The sequence below is a fragment of the Saccostrea echinata genome, unplaced genomic scaffold (assembly GCF_033153115.1).
Source record: "Saccostrea echinata isolate AGI-Se365-2 ecotype Australia unplaced genomic scaffold, CSIRO_AGI_Sech_v1 ptg000054l, whole genome shotgun sequence".
NCBI classification, from domain to species: Eukaryota; Metazoa; Mollusca; class Bivalvia; order Ostreida; family Ostreidae; genus Saccostrea; species Saccostrea echinata.
Window position 1 is genome coordinate 65232278 of NW_026889803.1, and position 18817 is coordinate 65251094.

Genomic DNA, 18817 nt, shown 5'->3' on the forward strand with positions numbered 1-18817 from the left:
TGAAACTTAAATGAAAGCTTCCTTACATAGAGTAGATTCAAGTTTATTCAAATCATGACCCCTAAGGGTAGGGTGGGGCCACTATGGGCCATCAAAGTTTTATGTAGGAATACATAGAAAAAATCTTTAAACATCTTTTTCTCAAGGTAAGCAAACTGATAATGAGTCATATTTATATGGAAATATCCTCAGATAGCGTAGCTTCAAATTTGTTCAAATTATGACCCCCTGGGGGTAGGTGGGGCCACAATGGGTAATCAAAGTTTTACAGAGTGAATATACCAGAATTATTTTTAAAAATCCTCTTCTCAAGAGCAGCCATCATGGGTAACCCACTGGTGATTCATGTCGATTCTGTCTTTTGTGGACTCAAACTGTGGTTTGCGACGATGAAGAACAGCAAACCCATTAGTCATATTGATATGGAAGCATTCTCAGGTAGTGTAAATTCAAGTTTGTTCAAATCATGACCAATCATGGGGTAGGGTTGGGCCACAGTTTGTGATCTAAATTTTACATATTAAGAATATATAGGGAAAATAATCTTCTGATGAAGAACAGAAGGGTCAAAGTTATTCAGGTGAGCATTGTGACCCATGGGCCTCTTGTTTCTTATATTTTCTCTACAGATGAAAATTTTCACTTGTGATTCTTTCCTCTTTTCTAGACTAAACAATATCGTAAAAATAACAGAATAGAGCCATTTCCTTCATTTCTCACCGTATAATTTATTTCATGCTTAAAAGGCCTGTTTGTAACTTGAACATGTACTTGAACGGCAAAAGTAAACCCAGTAGGGGGACCATAAATTTCTACCGTAAATAGAGTTCGAAAGTAAATAAAACTGCCTCCCACCAAAGGCTTGTTTATTCAAACTCGAGTGAAAAGGAATAAAAAAGTTGATTTTACATTTTATTTTTTTGTGAAACTGCCTCGATGCTATATCAATAAAAGAATATATAATTGCTCTTTTGATATATAAATATAAGACATAGTATGCACGACATAACTATATACACTGTATATCTAAAAATTTAAAATAAAGCGATATAAAATAATCAGGTCTGTAATGTTCATTTGTTTAATTAACCAAGTTACTTATTTAGCTAAAATACAACTCTTCTAAGCACTTCCCCTTTAGGGTGGCCGTTGTTCAGTACAGTTATGACATTTTCTGCCGCAATTTCTGCCATCCGGTTTCTCGACTCCCACGTATTACTTCCCATGTGCGGAAGAATGACACAGTTATTTAGTGTGAGTAACGGGTGATCAACCGGAAGGGGTTCTGGATCCGTGACGTCAAGTCCCGCTGCTGCAATTTGGTTGGAAGTGAGAGCGTCAAAAAGATCAACATGGTTAATAACTCCGCCTCTTCCTGTATTGATAAGAATAGCGGAGTTTTTCATTATTTGAAACGTATCTTTGTTAAATAAATGCTTCGTTTGAGGATTTAGATTGCAACAAATACACAAAATGTCCGATTCTTTAGCTAAATCTTCAAATTCCACATACTCTCCTCCAAAGTCCGAGTCGTAGCTCAGTTTCTGAACATCGTGATAAACAATTCGTCCCACACCAAACGGTCTCATTCTCTTGGCCACCCCATAACCTATACGCCCCAGACCCATTATCCCCAGGGTTCTCTTCTTCATCTCCACGCCACATAACCACATAGGCCGCCACTTTCCCCAATTCCCATTCTTCACTGCGTACGCACCTGAGAAAATAATGTACTAGATGCCATTACAAAATAGTAAAAATGAGCCAGCCCATAGGTACCAAAATGTCAAAAAATTAAAACAGTTTGTCCATGTAAAGGAATAACTTTAGTTAGATGATTTAAAGAGTTTATACAGCTGCAACATCATCTCTTCTATATCCCATCATAATTATCATTATCCTCTTCCTCAGAAATTACCTTCTAAAAGTCGTCTAGCCGTGAGAAGGACTAACGCTACAGTCAGTTCCGCCACGCTGTCCGAGGACACATTAGGGGTATTGGTCACCGCTATCCCCTTGTCCTGGCAAGCCTTGAGGTCTATGTGCTCATACCCAACAGACATTGTGGACACCACTTGTAATTTTGGACCTGTTTCACAAAGACTTAAGAATGTAATCTTTAAGAGAAATCAAATAATTCCAGTTTTCCTATTCTGATTCCATGCATGTACAACAGCATTTTATATTTCGGGGATAATTTGCAATTAGAACCTCACAAGAAATTCAAATTATTAACGAATATTACCCCCTCAACCTCCCTTTCAAAAATCTGCTAGTACATGCAGAGGGTCTATTTAAGAAAAAATAATAAAATAAATAAATGAAAAATAATCAAAAGGAATTAGCTTCAATTTTACTTTAATGTTGATTGATTTAGCAATTTTAATTTAAAACTTGTTTGCAAACCCTCAAAGCTGCTGACCTTAGTTGATGGAAGAATTTCACATTTATCTAAATATTCATTTTATAAAAACTTAAGAAATATGTACAATTTATAAAGAAATATCTAAACTTAAAAGCTATTATTAGAAATGTTCTTAAATAACCTTACACATTACTTTTCAATGAGATATTTTATATTTTTAACATTCTTGTGTAAATGTAAAATGCAGTTTTCATGTTTATATATTAAAATCATAAAAGTCGACAATTATAGAGTAAAAACTGAACTGAGTGCAAGTTGCGCTTTCAGGCGCGTAGCCATCATGAAAGTAAAGTGTATTGTCCTCTACAAAAATTTAGAATTTTTCAATTTAAATTTGTATACAAATTTTAATCGAAAATTTTTTAATTTTTGTAGAGGACAAAACCATGTAGAAACTAGGAACGTCTTATTGCTCGCTTGAAGAACTTCTCTTTGAGTTCCCTTACGATGCCGCGCACGGATTCTGTCAGCCACGATTTGCGTTCCTTTCTAGCTATGAGTCTTATTAAACAGATACAAGACAAACTCCGACCGGCGTTTTAAACTTAACTGACAAATTTTGTTACAGGTCAGTGTACTTGGGACTACTGTCCGATTTCGACTGATCATCCAAACAAATTCAACAGTATATATAACAATTATGGTGTGACATGTGTAAAAATGACATTTGGAAATAAATAGATAAGATTTTGACACTTGAGTAAACCCTTAAAATAATTGAGGGCCAGATTATCGTCCTTTTGATGTTATTTTGCCTGAAGATGATTTAGCAATACCAAACGATGACAGGTGTTAAACCCAATTAACTTGGATTACCTGAAATCACCGATGTTTTAATTCAATAAAGACTAAGAGTCGTAAATGCAGTAAAGAAAATAATTTGAAAAGCTCAAGAATTTAGAAAGAGTTGTTCTAAAAACACAAAACAGAAACTTAATTTTAGAAACTAGAAAAACCTCTTATAACAGTAAAATTTTCATCGTGATAGTGTACCGACGAGAACGGGAGGCGGTCTAGCTGGACCGCCGTGTGCCCCCCCCCCCCCCCGAAGCTTCTGGGGTTTTACCAAATATTTTCCTGTCATTTTTCTACAAAAAATCATGCTTTCTCGGTTTTGTTTTGAACATATTTTATTGATTAAATCAAAAGGATTGGAAACAAGTTCTAAAATAACTTACTAGTTCCTCTCCTTATATAATACAATGTCATGCAAATTAAAGAAAAATAATACAAATGATACAAATAAAATTTAACATATCAACTAAGAAAATCTACATGTTTCATCAATAAATTTATGAACAGCAGCAAAAATACTGTTATTTATCTGTAAAGGCAAATTTTCATCACCACATAGAAATAGGTTTAAATCAATAGTGACCAATTCAAGCATGAACAAGCGATTGAAAAGAGTATTTCTAGCATTGGAATAATTTTTGCATGCAAAAAAGAAATGGTACACATCTTCGCGTTTTCCGCACGAACACGAAGGACTATTAATAATATTTCGTTTATATAAATCATAGTTTAGTATACAATAATGTCTTAGCTTAGTATGAATGATATTGGTATATCGCTTTCCATAAGAAAAGTATGATGGTGGATTTTTCAGTTTTCCTACCATGTTTTTTCGGAATGAATTAATTGAGATGGCTTCCCTAACCTCTATTTTTAGTAAATTCCATTGTTTTATAGCATCGGGTACGAAGGAATTCCTAAATAATTCTAATCTGCATCTTGGAACAACATAATCTTCTTTATTACGAGTATTGTACGTTGATACATGTTCGCGTTTATTGGGGACAATATTGTGCAAATATTCAGGTACTCTTCCCGTTTGGTTTTCGGTTTTCTTTAAAAAATTAAAGCCTTATAGTAATACATGTATTGTTTTAAACTAAAACTTCCATGGACACTTATTGTAGGTATATGTATATATTTAGTTAAGGCTGGACATTTTACTGATATTTTGGTATCGTTTTCTCTATCTTTAACGTTCAGAAACAAGTACATGTATAATAAATGTTATCAAAAAAAATAATATTGTATTTTAAATCATATATCATGTGCATATCATACCATTAACCAAAGTGATTGAAATTCATATTAATTACATAGAAATGAAAAATTTATTTGGATGCGGCAACTATTTAAGATTTGATAATATAGACATACATGTAATAATTATTATGGAATTTGAATAGAAAAATATTACATAAAATAAAATTGAAACTCAAATGTTGCTGTTTTTTTTTTTGGGGGGGGGGGGGGAATGACAGGGTAATGTGTATGCACTCACGTATTGGAATCTACATGCCTGGCTTTTATTTAATTCACCCCAAATCTCGACTGCTTGGGAATTCGTGGCATGTTATAGACTTAATAAACGAAATGTGTACAAATAATTGTGAAAATGAACTACTGCAATGCACAACTAGTCGTACTGTAGTGAGTAGTTTGTTTGAAGGGAATTCTGGAAATGTTGTTGACTGTGGCAAGACATCATTCTTTGTAATCCGGCCTGACTTACATCTGCTGACTATATGGATTGGAACTGCGGGATCGATCGAATTTAGAATATTGCGCTATATTTTACAATCGTCCTCTACGTGAACAAACAAGGTCAGAGCGTCTAGAACGGCTAAAGATGTTTAATACTTTGGAATTATTATTGATAAAATGTAGTTTATATGATTGTACTGGATAAATAAATACATTATTTTAAATAAATTCAGAGAAATTAATTGTATTCAAACTAATCCCAAACTTGTTCACGTTAGCACTGAGTACCTAAATTACAAGAGAAGCAACTCAGTTACATAAAAAAAAATTGTTTACCTGCATGTTCCAAAACTTCATCGTTAATTTTATCCGTCAGCATGCACAAGATTGCGTCCACTCCTTTCACGTTCTTCAAAAGCTCTTTTCGTGGAATCACGTCATCACTGTCCCAAAAAGTAACGTCACAGCAGGTGCCCAACAGCTTCGTCCCTGGGTCGGGGATTCGGCGTGTCACGTACACCTTGTATCTCTGGCTCATCTTGAAGCGCGGTGTAATGAGCAGGTCACGGAAGAGTGTGGATAACCTTGCTTCGCATAGAATTTTGCCACTCAGCTATTGGAAACTTCCAGGAACTTCAGCATTGATTATTTTGTCAAAGCATTCAACATATCGCTAATAAAATGTCGACTCTGTGGGAATTTTGTCAGGGGGCATGGGTTGGGAGGGCATAGACACTTGTTTCTGTATAAAAAAAAATATAGTCATTGTAGTGTAATTTTAACACTATGGAGGTAAACTTTTATTACATGTACAAAAACAAATGCCTGAAAGGGGGTGGGGATTAAACAAAGGATTTATGACCAGTCAGGAACTCTGAGGCAGTGTAGCCATAAAAAAATCAATGTTCTTAATTCATTCTACCCCCCCCCCCCCCCATATACACTCCGGGTCCAAGGATATTTAAATATTTATAAATAAAATTCTTCTAGCACATACTAGTATTTACAATGTATTCAACTTCCATTACTTATGTAGCAATATACCCTTATCATCTGCATGTTTTTTTTCTTCTCCCAGTTGATTCGATACACAAGAGCATGTTCTACGTACGAAAAATATCTATAACGAGACAAGCTATTGACAAACAAGTTGATGAAACAAGGATATCAACAGTCTCGTTTGAAGTCATCATTTTGCAAGTTTTATGGTCAATACAATGACCTTGTCAGCAAATACAATTTTTCATTAAGTCAAATGCTGACTGACGTTTTTCATACTTATTGTTAGGCCATTATTTACTGTACACACTGAATTGTCTACGGATTTTCCCGTTTTTTTCCCGATCATGACAAGAAGCACACGGCGGGTGTGACCGGTCTGCAGGGGATGCTCACTCCTCCATAGCACCTGATCCAACCTCTGCTGTTTTTGGAGGTCCGTGTTTGCTCTGCTCCCGATTTGCATTGTTTTAATGGACTTCGAGCTTGAATACTGTTTGTTATCTTCATATTTCATTCCATATGGAAATTCAAAATAATAACGTAGAATAAACTTTTATTTTAAAAAATCATACCCGCGGAATTATAATAATTTAATTTTTTTTAAATCCATTCTAACTCAACGTACAGTTATTGATACCATGCAGTATAATTAGTTTAAAACATCCGAAACCTGGGTGATCTGACCTGACCCGGCGAGCCAACGGCCTTAAATGAATAGATCTATATATACGTACACTGTACCTATATAGAAGATGAAATAATATTTTGTAGGCTTGATTGATTTCTATAATTATAGGTATTTCATTGTTTCTGTAATAAAAAAAAATTACTCCCATAATCAGATACATATTGTTATTCATGTCTCTGCTCATTGTTTAGTATATAACACAGGCATCTGACGTGTGGATAGTGTAACCCCCTCCCGCCCCCTTTTAAGACATTTTATTGGACACGAAAACTGATCAAAAATACCAAACCCAAATTCCTATACTTCTATACCTTATATCAATTTCCGATTTTGTTAAGTTTTAGAGATTAATTGTCCCTGTATAGTATATAATCAAATTAAGCACTGTTCATCATTGTTCTTTGATGTGTATGCATTGCAGTTTGGATTTCCTTATTGCTTGTGAAGCTCATATTTCATTGTGTGAATCATACCAATAATCTGTCAAGCTTAGAATATCTGCGATGCGAAGATCTGGACGTTTAATTGCTGAATGCAACCATTATTTGTTTGCTTCCTTAAATTGAAAGATTTTAGATGAATCACTGTTCATCTTAGGGGGAAAAATGATAAAAGTAAGTAAGTAAATTTTATTTAAAGTCGACACTTTGTACATAGTATGACAATGAACATATGAGCTCTGTAGAGCTGTTAAACCGACTATCACAGCTAAAAATATCACAGGAATAACATACAACATAATACGCTTTAAGCATGCATGCAAAAACAAATGCACATATATTACACACACGTGGTAAATAAAACAAAGAAGATGGGCGAACAAGCAAGCCAGGTGCCTATAGTGCAACAAACACGAAGGTAAAAAATTCATTCTCAATTATAACAAAATTTTCTTTGATATTTCATCTAACATTATATATAGTATACCACAATTTGCAAAAATCTCACAAAGATTGAATTATTTGTCTATGAAATAGCATACACACACTAAAGAGGGCAAAAGGGATCATTTTCGCATACTAGTACTATACATGTAACACAATATTTCGATATGAGTGGGTCTTCGCTCCATTTTTTTTTTTTTGTTTTTTGTTTTGAAAGTTTATCTTCAAAGTTTGCGTAAAAATATATATCTTTTGGTTGACAAAAAACATGGAGCAAAGACTTTCATGACACAGCATTGTTTTGCATCTTCCGAGAAATACTTGAAGTCCATTTAGTCAAGGGTCATATCACAAACTTAAAGTAAAATGATACTCAGGATTTTTATTGCTAGGGTTCGAACCCCACGAATACCACATTATTTTTTGATAATAGAATAATTTTTGCCGGGAAAATTTTCCTCGGAAAAGTTTTGTTTATCATAATTTCATGAATTTCAATAAAGAGAACTATACTCTAAATACTAAATTCACAAACTGAACATGATTTTCAAGTTACATGTACATATATCTGAAGCTATAGGGACTCTACACGCCTTGTTCATCCATCTCCACAAACCCAGTGATTAATAGAAAAGAAACGGAAAACTGTAATATAAAATGTTTCCATTAAAAGAGAAACAAAAATAAATAAAAAAAATTATCATAATAGCAAGTTAAATTAAGCACTACATTAAACACAAGAATCAGACTAAAAAGCACAAATTGTAGTAATAATGGAAAATAAAATAGATAGCTAACTGTAGAGATTATGTATTATATATACGAGTGGTACGATTTTTTAAACGTGGGTTTTCTTGTCTCAAAATGTCAGAATCTTTATTGTAACAACTTTTTAAGTGAATTTAAAGCAATTCAAAATTTTATTAATTTATTTTACATTTTACAATCCGGAAGACAAACCCTGACCTCTGACTCAAGGCGGCCTCGGTCCAGATCTCGCCCATTTGCTGATGCTGATCTTTTCAATGATTTATTCGGGAAAAAATGGGTTGCATTTGTTTTTTCGGATTTATAGTTTGAATACAACTTCCGGTATTACATAATCAGCTGTTTGATTCAATCTCTCTCGATTCATCACTGTCATGTAAGTGTAAAGTATGCTGTCAATCTGTCCATATTCTGAATAGAGGGTCTCGTAAGATAAGAAACCATAGTATTTTCTTTCTCAAGTGAAACCGAATTTCATAGATTGTTGTAAGTACAATCAAAGTTTATCAATGATATAAGCTGACTGGTCAGTTCATTGCAATTGACCAGTAATGGCTGTCGTGGGTGACAGCCAAACAGAGTGCATTCAATTTAACAGCTGTTCAAAGTGATAAACAATTCTTCTAAAAAATTTCCCTTCAAGAATGTGTTTTTGAACAGCTGTTGAACGGAATTATAAGCAGGTGTACGCTTGTTTATCAGGTGTAGTCAGTATTATATATATAGTTTGAATTAGCTATATAGCTTTCTTAAACTTAGTCTGTATCATACAGACGGAGGTAAACGCAAACGTCTGGATGATACAGACTTCTTCTTCTTCTTCCTTTAAATCACAAGCCACCTTCTGGTGTAATGTCGTGATTGTCACTATGTACACTTGCCCAAAGGGAAACAACGGTCTATTTACAGTACATAAAAACCATTCTGGTACTATTTACAATTAAAAATGTTGGAATTAGGTCATTCTGATTGCTCCAATGCTGTTCTTGAAACCCTCCAGGCTAGAGGAGTTGACAGCAGTAGATGGTAGATTGTTCCACAGTGTTATGGCAGATGGAAAGAAAGACTGCTGATGACCCTGAATTCTGGAATAAGGGAGCAGGAACCTGATATTATGACCCTGTGTTGTTAAGTTAGCTCCCCTTGGTACAAGGTAGTTTTGTGATGGTATTGCAACAAGATGGTGAACAATACTGTAAAGCATGATGACCTTTGCTTTATGTCTGCGCTCTTGTAGTGTTGGCCATTGCAGATCTTCGAGCATCCTGGTCACACTGCTAGTTGTTCTGTAATTTCCAGTAACAAAGCATGCTGCTCTCCTTTGCACCATTTCCAGTTCATAGATGTTTTTCTGTGTTACTGGGTCCCATATGATTGAAGTATACTCCACTATTGGTCTCACTAAGGTGGTGTAGCACTGCGCCTTGATAGTGCTAGGGCATGTGCTGATGTTGCGTCTCAGAAAAGCATTGATGTTGCTTGCTTTCTTTGTAATTGTTCCGATGTGCTGATTCCATGATAAGTTGCCACTGATGTTAAGACCTAGATATTTTGCAGACTTTACTGTGGCTAGGTTCTTTCCATGGATGGTGTAGTTTCTTATTATAGGTTTCTTTTGTTGGTCACATGCAGCACTTCACATTTATCTGGGTTGAATGACATTAACCAATCATTTTCCCATGACTGCAGTCTATCAAGGTTGGATGTAGTTGGTGTCTTCTTCTTTACTGATCTTTCTGTATAGTAAGCAGTCATCAGCAAAAAGACGGGCTGTTGATGTTACTCTTTCTGGAAGATCGTTGATGTAAATTAGGAAGAGAAGTGGGCCAAGCACCGTTCCCTGCGGCACCCCTGATGTGACTTCTGATGTTCTTGATGACTTCCCTTCTAGGATGACCTTCTGAGTACGACCATTCAGAAAATTATTAATCCACTCTAATGTCCTGCCTCTGATACCATAATAGTAGTATTTACTCAGGAGTCTTTGATGGGGCACCTTGTCAAAGGCTTTTGAGAAATCGAGTAGGATACAGTCCATTTGGTCTCCACTATTCAATCCATCGGCTAGCTCCTGGAGTGTTATGATGAGCTGGGATTCACAAGATCTTTGTTTATGAAACCCATGTTGGTAATCCGATAATATTCCATTTGCCTCAAGATGTGTGATGATATTGCTGTGTAATATATGTTCCATTAATTTGCAACAGATAGATGTTAGAGAGACTGGTCTATAATTAGAAGCCTTTCCTCTGTCTCCTTTCTTAAATAATGGTGTTATAAGTGCCTCTTTCCACTGATCAGGTATCTTTCCTTGCTGTATTGAAACATTGAATATGGTGGTGAGTATAGGTGACATTTCATTTGCTAGTTCTTTCAGTAATTTCCCTGGGATGTTGTCTGGACCAGTGGCCTTGTATGGGTTGATGTTGTGTAAGAGCTTCAGGACACCGGCCTGATGGACTGTGATGTCTGGGACAGGTGAGTAAGGACTCTTGGGTTTCTCAGGTAAGTTGGAGCTGTCCTCTTGCGTGAATACTGAAGTAAACTGTTCGTTCAAAATGTTGGCTTTTGTAGTGGTGTCACTATAAAGTATCCCCTCTTTACGTAATGGTGCCACTCCGGATGTTTCCATTCTCTTGCTTTTGATGAATCCCCAAAACCTTTTTGGATTGTTGGCATCATCCTCACTAAGCATATAAGAGATGTAGGAGTTGTATGTTTCTCTACATCTCCTCTGGGTTTCTTTCTTAATTTTCTTAAAGTCATCTCAATCCTGTTGTTTTCTGCTTCTCTTAGCTTTGTTGTAGCATCGCTTTTTCTTTTTTGATAGTCTTTTCATTTTCCTGTTGATCCATACTTGGTTGAACCTTTCACTAGTGAATTTTGATGGTATGTGTTTCTCCATTAAGGTAGCACACTTTTCTGTGAAGGTGTTCCATAGAATGTTTACATCTGTGGTTTCTAAGCAAACTGGCTCATAGCTGTTCGGAGGTTTGAGATATTTGCATTCTTCCAAATATATATCTTCCTGCGTGCTGGTTTCTGGTATTTAGCTTTACTGAGGGTTTCTATATATGTAATTGTGTCATGGTCACTTATACCTGGTATACCTACACACCTGTGAACTAGATTAGGACGATTTGTTAGAAAAATTTCTAAAGTTGCTTCGTCTCTAGTTGGAAAGTTGATAATTTGGTTCACTCACTGTCCTGTGTCCAATTTTGTGGCAATGAAATGCTCATTAATATCCTTTGGATATTTGTTACCAGTAATGGTGTCGTTTTCCCAGTTAATATCTGGTAGGTTTGCATCTCCACCTATCCATATTGTTGATGATTTGTATAAATCTGTAATCCGTCGGATATCATTGCAGATTATTTGAGTATGGGAATAGTCTCTGTTTGGTTGTCAATACAGTGAAGCAACCACAATGGATGATTTGTCTGTCCCTTCAATTTGCACTGCCACAATCTCACTGTTGAAGTCAATATCCACTTGGCTACTTATGTAAGTTGACTTAACAGCTATTAGTACCCCACCATATCCATCTGCTCTGTCATTTCGGAAGACTTCATATCCAGATGGGACAATTTCTTGGTTTGTGATAATTGGCTTTAACCAAGTCTCACATCCCAATACAATATCTGGTTGGCATGATTCCAGAAGGTTCCAGAATACCTCACGTTTGGCCTTTATGCTTTGAAAATTAATTGTAAGTATTTTCATTGGCTCTGCTTTAGCTTTTGATGTATTATGGTGACATTTTGGTGATGATGTAATGACAGGTTCGCCTATGTCACTATTCAATGAGGAAGTAGAAGTGTCAGATAATGAATCTTAGAAATTAGAAGTAGATATGTCCGCAGACTCAAAAAAGGAAGTACTAAAATTTGGAAGGCCGCATTGACAACAAATCCATGAAACGTCTGGCTTTGCAAAAGCTTGGTACATGTGGCTACCCATGTCTATGCACTTTATATGGTACCAACATTCACAATTATCACATGCTATTGCCTGTTGATTCCAACGGACTGCTTTAGTGCATACCATACATGGATATTTTGGAGTTTTAGGACCTGGATTTAGTTCACAATCTGCTGATTGTAGAAGTATAATAAAGCTAAGGTACAGTAAGTGATGATGTTTGCCAGTTTTCAGACATTGACTTAGAAGTTTAGGTCGTTTATATGCTGCTAATATGGCTTGATGGTAAACAGAATAATCAGAGTCATTAGGACATTTATCTGCTAGTACTGGTGTTAAGATCTCACTGCAATATAAACTGTTAATTTGAGATGACTCTCTATGATACATTGAGCATGTTGACAGGATCAAGTGTGCAACAATACATGGGAAAATAAACACATTTTGGTACATGCTGTTGGTTTTTGGGTGATTGGTTTTTGATATCGAACAGGGACGATTGTTTGTTTACTACCTGTACTCGGAACTTTTTCGGGACTATCTTAAACTATTCAAAATAACTTGATAAAGCTATTTATATGCAGTTTTTTTTTTCCACAAAAATGTTTTTTGTAAGAAATAGACAAAAAGTCGCAAGTATTTCCATCAATCCATGGCTGTAGGAACCAGGGGACCGTGACCCCCACCCCCCAATAATTTTGCCGATATATAGATTACTATAGGAAACATAGATACTATATGCTTGTGCCCCCTCAATAAAAACTTTTGGTAGTGCCCCCTCAACTGTCTACTGAAAATGTATGGCTCCCCCCCCCCCCCCCCCCAACTGAATTTGCTTCCTATGGGCCTGATTTCACTATTCATCATTTTATGTATGTACTATGGGGTATCAAGAAAGCAACCATAATCAAAGATTGTTTTAACATTGAAACTTTTGAATACTTTTATTAAGCAAAAGATGTATTTCCATTGTTTGGATAACTGTACTCCACCTTGTGTGCATTGAGACATGGATAAGTCTGATTGCTTCACATTGTGCTGAATTATCCAATCAATTTTCTTGTTGACCAGAATTGACCTCCTTTATAAATTCATTCAAGAGGTAACTGTGTGGTCACAAACCAAATACTTTACATTGCCCCAGAACTTTAAAACTGAATACAAAGTCTACGAAGGATATGCAGTTTGATGAAATTTTTTTTACATGCATTGTTTTCAGAACAGTTTAAGGTTGAACACTATCACTGCACCTAGGTGCAACTTTTTGTACATATATACCCAGGGATTTTTTTAAAAATAATGCATTGATTTCAGAATCATTGAACAAAATTGTCACAATTTGATAAATATTTAAATCAAGATAGAAATGTTAAAATACAAGTGTGATTGGGTTAAAATCTTTTAAGATCAGTAGAAGGATCATCTGCAACAGATGGTAATATAACAAGGAATTAGAACAATGGTGAAACATAACATATAAATGAATTAATGAATTCACGCTTCCCACAAAGTGATTTTCTTCTGTTAAGTTTTAAAACACATCATAAAATTCAGAAATAATTGTGTTTGCATTCAAAATTGTCACTTCACTACTGTGTGTTAATTTTACTGTGTATTAAAATATGACTAATAGGTTAAAATTAATAACAGCAATTCGTTTGTTATATAAATTGATGTCAAATTTAGGGTTGTATATCTCCTCCTTTTAAATCTGCTACAATCTAAATTTTCTTTTATAATATGGAAAAGGTCTAAATTGTGATGAGGTTTTGTTGTAAAAACTACAAACTATAGCATTAATGGGTTAATCCACTTGTTCACTTTCATGGTGAGTACCGGGTATTTCTAGATCACAAAAAATTAATTTGTATAAAATTATTTTAAAAAAAAAAAATATGGACTATATAGTTTACAGAGATACATGTAACTCTATTAAACCACTTGGAGAATAGTAAAAATAGGACTATTTAAATTAAAGTAACAGCGTTTGTGGGTTTTTTCTCCTAATTTTTATAATATCCCCCCACCCCACCCCAGATCACATTGATATGGGTTTTTTCTCCTAATTTTATAATGTTATATATAAAAAATAATTTTTTTTTCTGTTTTATATTGCTGCAGTAGCTTTTCTGAAGATGGAAGTTGCTGATCATGTGACCAAAGACATCCAAAAGGAACAAGATGAAAGAAGTAAGGAGACACCAATTCATGCTTGTGAAATCTGTGGGAAGACTTTTGTTTTACTACCTTCCTTAAGGGTCCACAGAAGAACCCACTCCGAAAACCGCCCATATAAATGTGAGGTTTGTGATAAAGCCTTCAAACAGCTGTGTGCCCTCCAACGACACAACAGAATTCACACTGGAGAAATGTTATATAAATGTGACTACTGCCAAAAAGAGTTTAATGATCAGTCGAGTATCCAGAGGCACATTAGAACACATACAGGAGAACGGCCCTTTGTCTGTGACCTGTGTGGAAGGGCCTTCGTAGAGAACCAGCAGTTAAGACGGCATGTACTCCGAATACATACAAATGAACGCCCGTATGTTTGTGAAACATGCGGAGCCCGATTTGCAGAGAAAGGAACACTGACCTGTCATTTGTTGATTCACACTGACGAGAAACCTCATGCCTGTGATAAATGCGACAAGGCTTACCGATCATCTAGCCATCTAAAACGACACAAAATGTGGGCACACGAAGGAGTCAAACGTATCCGCAATCCTCTGAATTTAACTTATACCTGTGAGGTGTGCTTAAAAGACTTTCACGACAAAAATGACTTCACAAGACACACAAGAACACACACGAAAGAAAAGCCTTACCAATGTTCTGTGTGTTCAAAGTGGTTCAGTGTTCAGTCAAACCGGAACAAACATATGAGATCAATGCATCCACAGGCATCAGCTTAATAAATTAAACAATTAATTATTTAAAATCTTTATTATTCCTTCTTATTTTCATTATGTAAGATACATCAGACATTTATCTAGAATTCCAATGATGCTGTCTTTAGATAAGTTCTAATGTGAATTAAACACAAAACACTGGACAGAGGTAATTGTAGTTGGCACTTCTATTCCCTCATTTAAAGACTCTGTTTTGAAGTGTAGATATATGGATGTTCTGATTGGTAAATTAGCTGAACATTTTTGGGGGGATTGGGTGGGGGGGTATATTTGCCCACCAAGTTATGACTTACTGAAATTGTTAAATTTGTTTATCCTCTCAAAATATGTGTAACTTTATCATCAGCAATACATAAGGTGAAAATGAGTATTATTTTTCTTTCTTTTTTTTTCACGTATGATTTAACAATATCAATGCTCTGTTACTGTAATGAAATGTAATAAGAAGGTGATACACTTACATTATTACAAGTTTATAGATGAAATGGGAATGTTTTGCTTACTGCTGTTGTATATTAAAGATGACCCTTTTGTTGGCCTTTATTTATACTTAGGTATTCAATGTATAACAAGCATATTTTGTACCTAATAAATGAATGGTCCGATATTTTAAATCAAGTTAGCATTTTGAAGATGTTATCAAATAAAAATACTCCACCAAAGGAATTTACAAAATTTTGATTATTGTCCAATTAATTGCACCTTGAATTTTACATTGAAGTCTATGGGCAGCGCATGTTTTATTTAGATATTGTAAATAAATACTAATATAAATAAAAATATGCATAAACTCTCTCTTTATCAAAATATGAAATAAAAAAAATCATCTACCACAGATATTTTGACAAAATTAAAATTTTCTACTTTTCACCAAGGGCAGATAACTCATGAAAAATGTTTAAGGTGCAAAATGGCCAGATTCTAAAATGTTATCAGTCTTGTGAATTGGCTCATTTTACCTTTATCATTATTTAGCAATACATATTTAACTAGTTTTGAATGATGTAAACTTGTTCAATATTCCTTCATTATACATTGAATACCTTAATTAATCAGTATTATTTACTTATCTAAGAAATAAATGTACATGTATTAATTCTTACATGGGCATTACATTTACCACAATTGCAGTGATATATTTATTTATTGTATTATTTATTCTCTTGTTTTAATTGTTGATCCTGTTTTCTCGTTTTGAAGTGTGTTACTGAGACTTTTATCAGACACTTTTATCTGTAGATTATAAGTGATGAAAATAAATTAAAAAAAAACAAACAAAAGCAACATCATTTTTCCTGTTTATAGATTGTATATAATTGCTTTAGGTCTATGATAAATGTTATAGTTCCTGGGGATGATTGTGACACTGCAACAGAGCCTTAATCACTTGTCAAAAAATGTATTCAATTCATTTCTGAAGGTTGGCAATCTATCTACACAAGTACTACTTTTTTCAATGGCAAAAGGTATATATATTATTATAGTTTATATAGTTAAAGGAATTTATTGTGGGAGGAAAGAGATCAGATCTCTCTCTTGAAGGAAGGAGATGATTGAAAGGGGAATCTCACTAACTTACAAGATGATATAGATCTAACGGTTCTATAAGCCAGAAACAAAAGTTAACCTTTGATCAAGACTCTGCCCACTTGTAACAATACTCCTTGAATGTTGAAAGCTGCATGTAGGATGGATATGACAGACAGTGCATTTTCTCTCTCTATCAGTTCATCCCACTTGCTACAATGTTGCATACTGACCATTTTCAAAGGTAGATCATATGTCATTGGAATAGTATTTTTTTTTTTTAAAAAGGGGGGGGGGGGTTGTTGTGTCAGAGTGACTTTTATAAAAGCTGAAGATAACTAACAGTAATCTCATAAATCCAGTAAAAACATGGACCCCTGGAAACACCAGAGATGGGATCAGGTGTCTAGAAGGAGTAAGCATCCCTTGTCAACTGGTTACACCTGCCGTGAGCCCTATGTATTCAGATCAGTTGATGGAGTATGCCATAGTCAAATTGAGTATAAAAGCAATGACCTTACAAATGGTATGAAACATGTCAGACAAATAGGACCCAATGAAAGGTTGAATTTACAAAACAACCATAGAATTGGCAAAAAGCTGACTTTCAATAGGGGTGTTTAAATCCTTGTTACATCTAATTATTTTTTAGTAGTTTGCCTCATTTTAAAAATTGATGGTATTCAGAGCATGCCCTTGTACAAGTAATGCTGGAATATTGCTACAGAAATAAGAGAAGTTGACAATGGAAAAGCTGAAGTCATATCCCTTCTGTCATAGAGTTTAGTTATTAGTAGGCCATTATCATCTTTGTACAATTAAACATCCGAATATGAAACAGATGTTTGCAGACTCTACAGTGTCTTTTATTTCAAGTTCACTGGGATCGATATTGAGTCGACATATGAATGAAAGTATACTGTAATTAATTGTTCATTGATAAAACGTTGTCAACATATCTAGTAGATGTTGAGTTGAAGACCACAGCAAGAGTTTTCTTCTCTTGAAGTGGTACTTGGATATATTCTGCTTCATAGGAATGTAAACAAAAAAAAAACAGGTGGCTAATAAAGGAGCACAATAAGTGCCCATCGAAATTCCAACAGAGTGTTGGAAGACCTTGCCCCGGGGCCATAAAACTTAGAAGAGCTCACTTTTGATCTCAGTCTCACTTTTCCTCTATTAATTCCTTTGGTAAAAGTGAGACTGAGATCAAAAGTAAGCTTTTCTAAGTTTTATGGCCCCGCAGCCTAGCTGGTCTCTGAAGACTATATAGAAATCTTATCAATGGGGAACATCGGCATCTTTTTTTAATATCAACTTCAGAGTACTTGTAAAATGTAGAATGAGAATAATTTTTAACAAAGTAATTATGTAGACGACAAATCACAAAGTATGAAAATTTATGGGTATACGTTCCATTTTTATTGAAGAAGCAGTTTTTTATGATCTCAAAAATTTATCGTGAGGGAATGGTCGTATAAAGTGTAGAAAAGTCATATATTTTGCATCCTCACAACGTCAGGGGTCCTGAGTCAACACGTTGACGTTGGACAACGGCAGCGTGTTGACTTAGGACCCCTGACATTGTGAGGGTGTATGTTTTGATGCTGAAAAGATTTTGATATTAATAATATTAATATAAATTTCCACAAGTTCTTTGGAGTTTTTCAGAATAAATCCACATCGGATTTATACACTTCTCAAATAGGTTGTCTGAAGTTTCTCCTTCACAGCAGAACTTTAATATTTTGGTGAGGAGAAAGGATTTAAAGGAATTTCAGCAAATGTTGATTTAAATTACAGACTAATAGAGGAAACATCTACAGAGGTCTCCTCTACTTCCCCAACAAAAAATATATTGATTATATTGGTAACGATGAAAACTAAAAAAAAAATGTTGGATTTAAAATTTGATTTCATGAAAATATATTGACTCTTAAAATTTATGCTTCAAATATTCTCAAGAAAGTCTGGGATGGGAAAATGCAAATTAGGATACTTCATTTAAAAAAAGCAAAAGAAAAGCCATAGGTATCTCCTTTCCGCAAAAGTTGTAGAAACTGAGGTGTAATAATGTTTGATGTACGAATTTTTTATGTACGACTTGTATTGTACCGATTTCTCAAACTTTTTTGTGACGTTGATTTATTTGTTTACTGCATGCCAATGGAGAAATTGATTAGTA

General features: G+C 34.7%; 2 protein-coding genes across 2 annotated transcripts; one reads left to right on the forward strand and one right to left on the reverse strand.

The window, feature by feature from the left end:
• Window positions 1-1065: 1065 nt before the first annotated feature.
• On the reverse strand, window positions 1066-5537 carry LOC133172657 (glyoxylate reductase/hydroxypyruvate reductase-like). Its single transcript, XM_061307596.1, has 3 exons — window positions 5261-5537; window positions 1919-2089; window positions 1066-1717 (listed from the first exon to the last, which is right to left on the reverse strand). Exons 1-3 carry the CDS (start codon window positions 5460-5462, stop codon window positions 1107-1109), a joined length of 984 nt encoding a protein of 327 aa, XP_061163580.1. The 5' UTR covers window positions 5463-5537; the 3' UTR covers window positions 1066-1106.
• Window positions 5538-8666: 3129 nt separating this feature from the next.
• On the forward strand, window positions 8667-15341 carry LOC133205425 (gastrula zinc finger protein XlCGF49.1-like). The gene is given in 3 exon segments (XM_061341244.1): window positions 8667-8752; window positions 14312-14988; window positions 14990-15341. Coding segments are annotated over 2 exon segments (750 nt in total). The 5' UTR covers window positions 8667-8752; window positions 14312-14325; the 3' UTR covers window positions 15077-15341.
• The last annotated feature ends 3476 nt before the right edge of the window (window positions 15342-18817 follow it).

What these genes read in the sequence shown, in the direction of transcription:
- LOC133172657 (XM_061307596.1), bottom strand. Translation starts at nt 5,462, where the DNA reads ATGAGCCAGAGATACAAGGTGTACGTGACACGCCGAATCCCCGACCCA. An exon ending in TGAAGTTTTGGAACATGCAG is followed by an intron (nt 2,090 to 5,260) that starts GTAAACAATTTT and finishes TTTGTGAAACAG; the next exon opens with GTCCAAAATTACAAGTGGTG. An exon ending in GGCTAGACGACTTTTAGAAG is followed by an intron (nt 1,718 to 1,918) that starts GTAATTTCTGAG and finishes TTATTTTCTCAG; the next exon opens with GTGCGTACGCAGTGAAGAAT.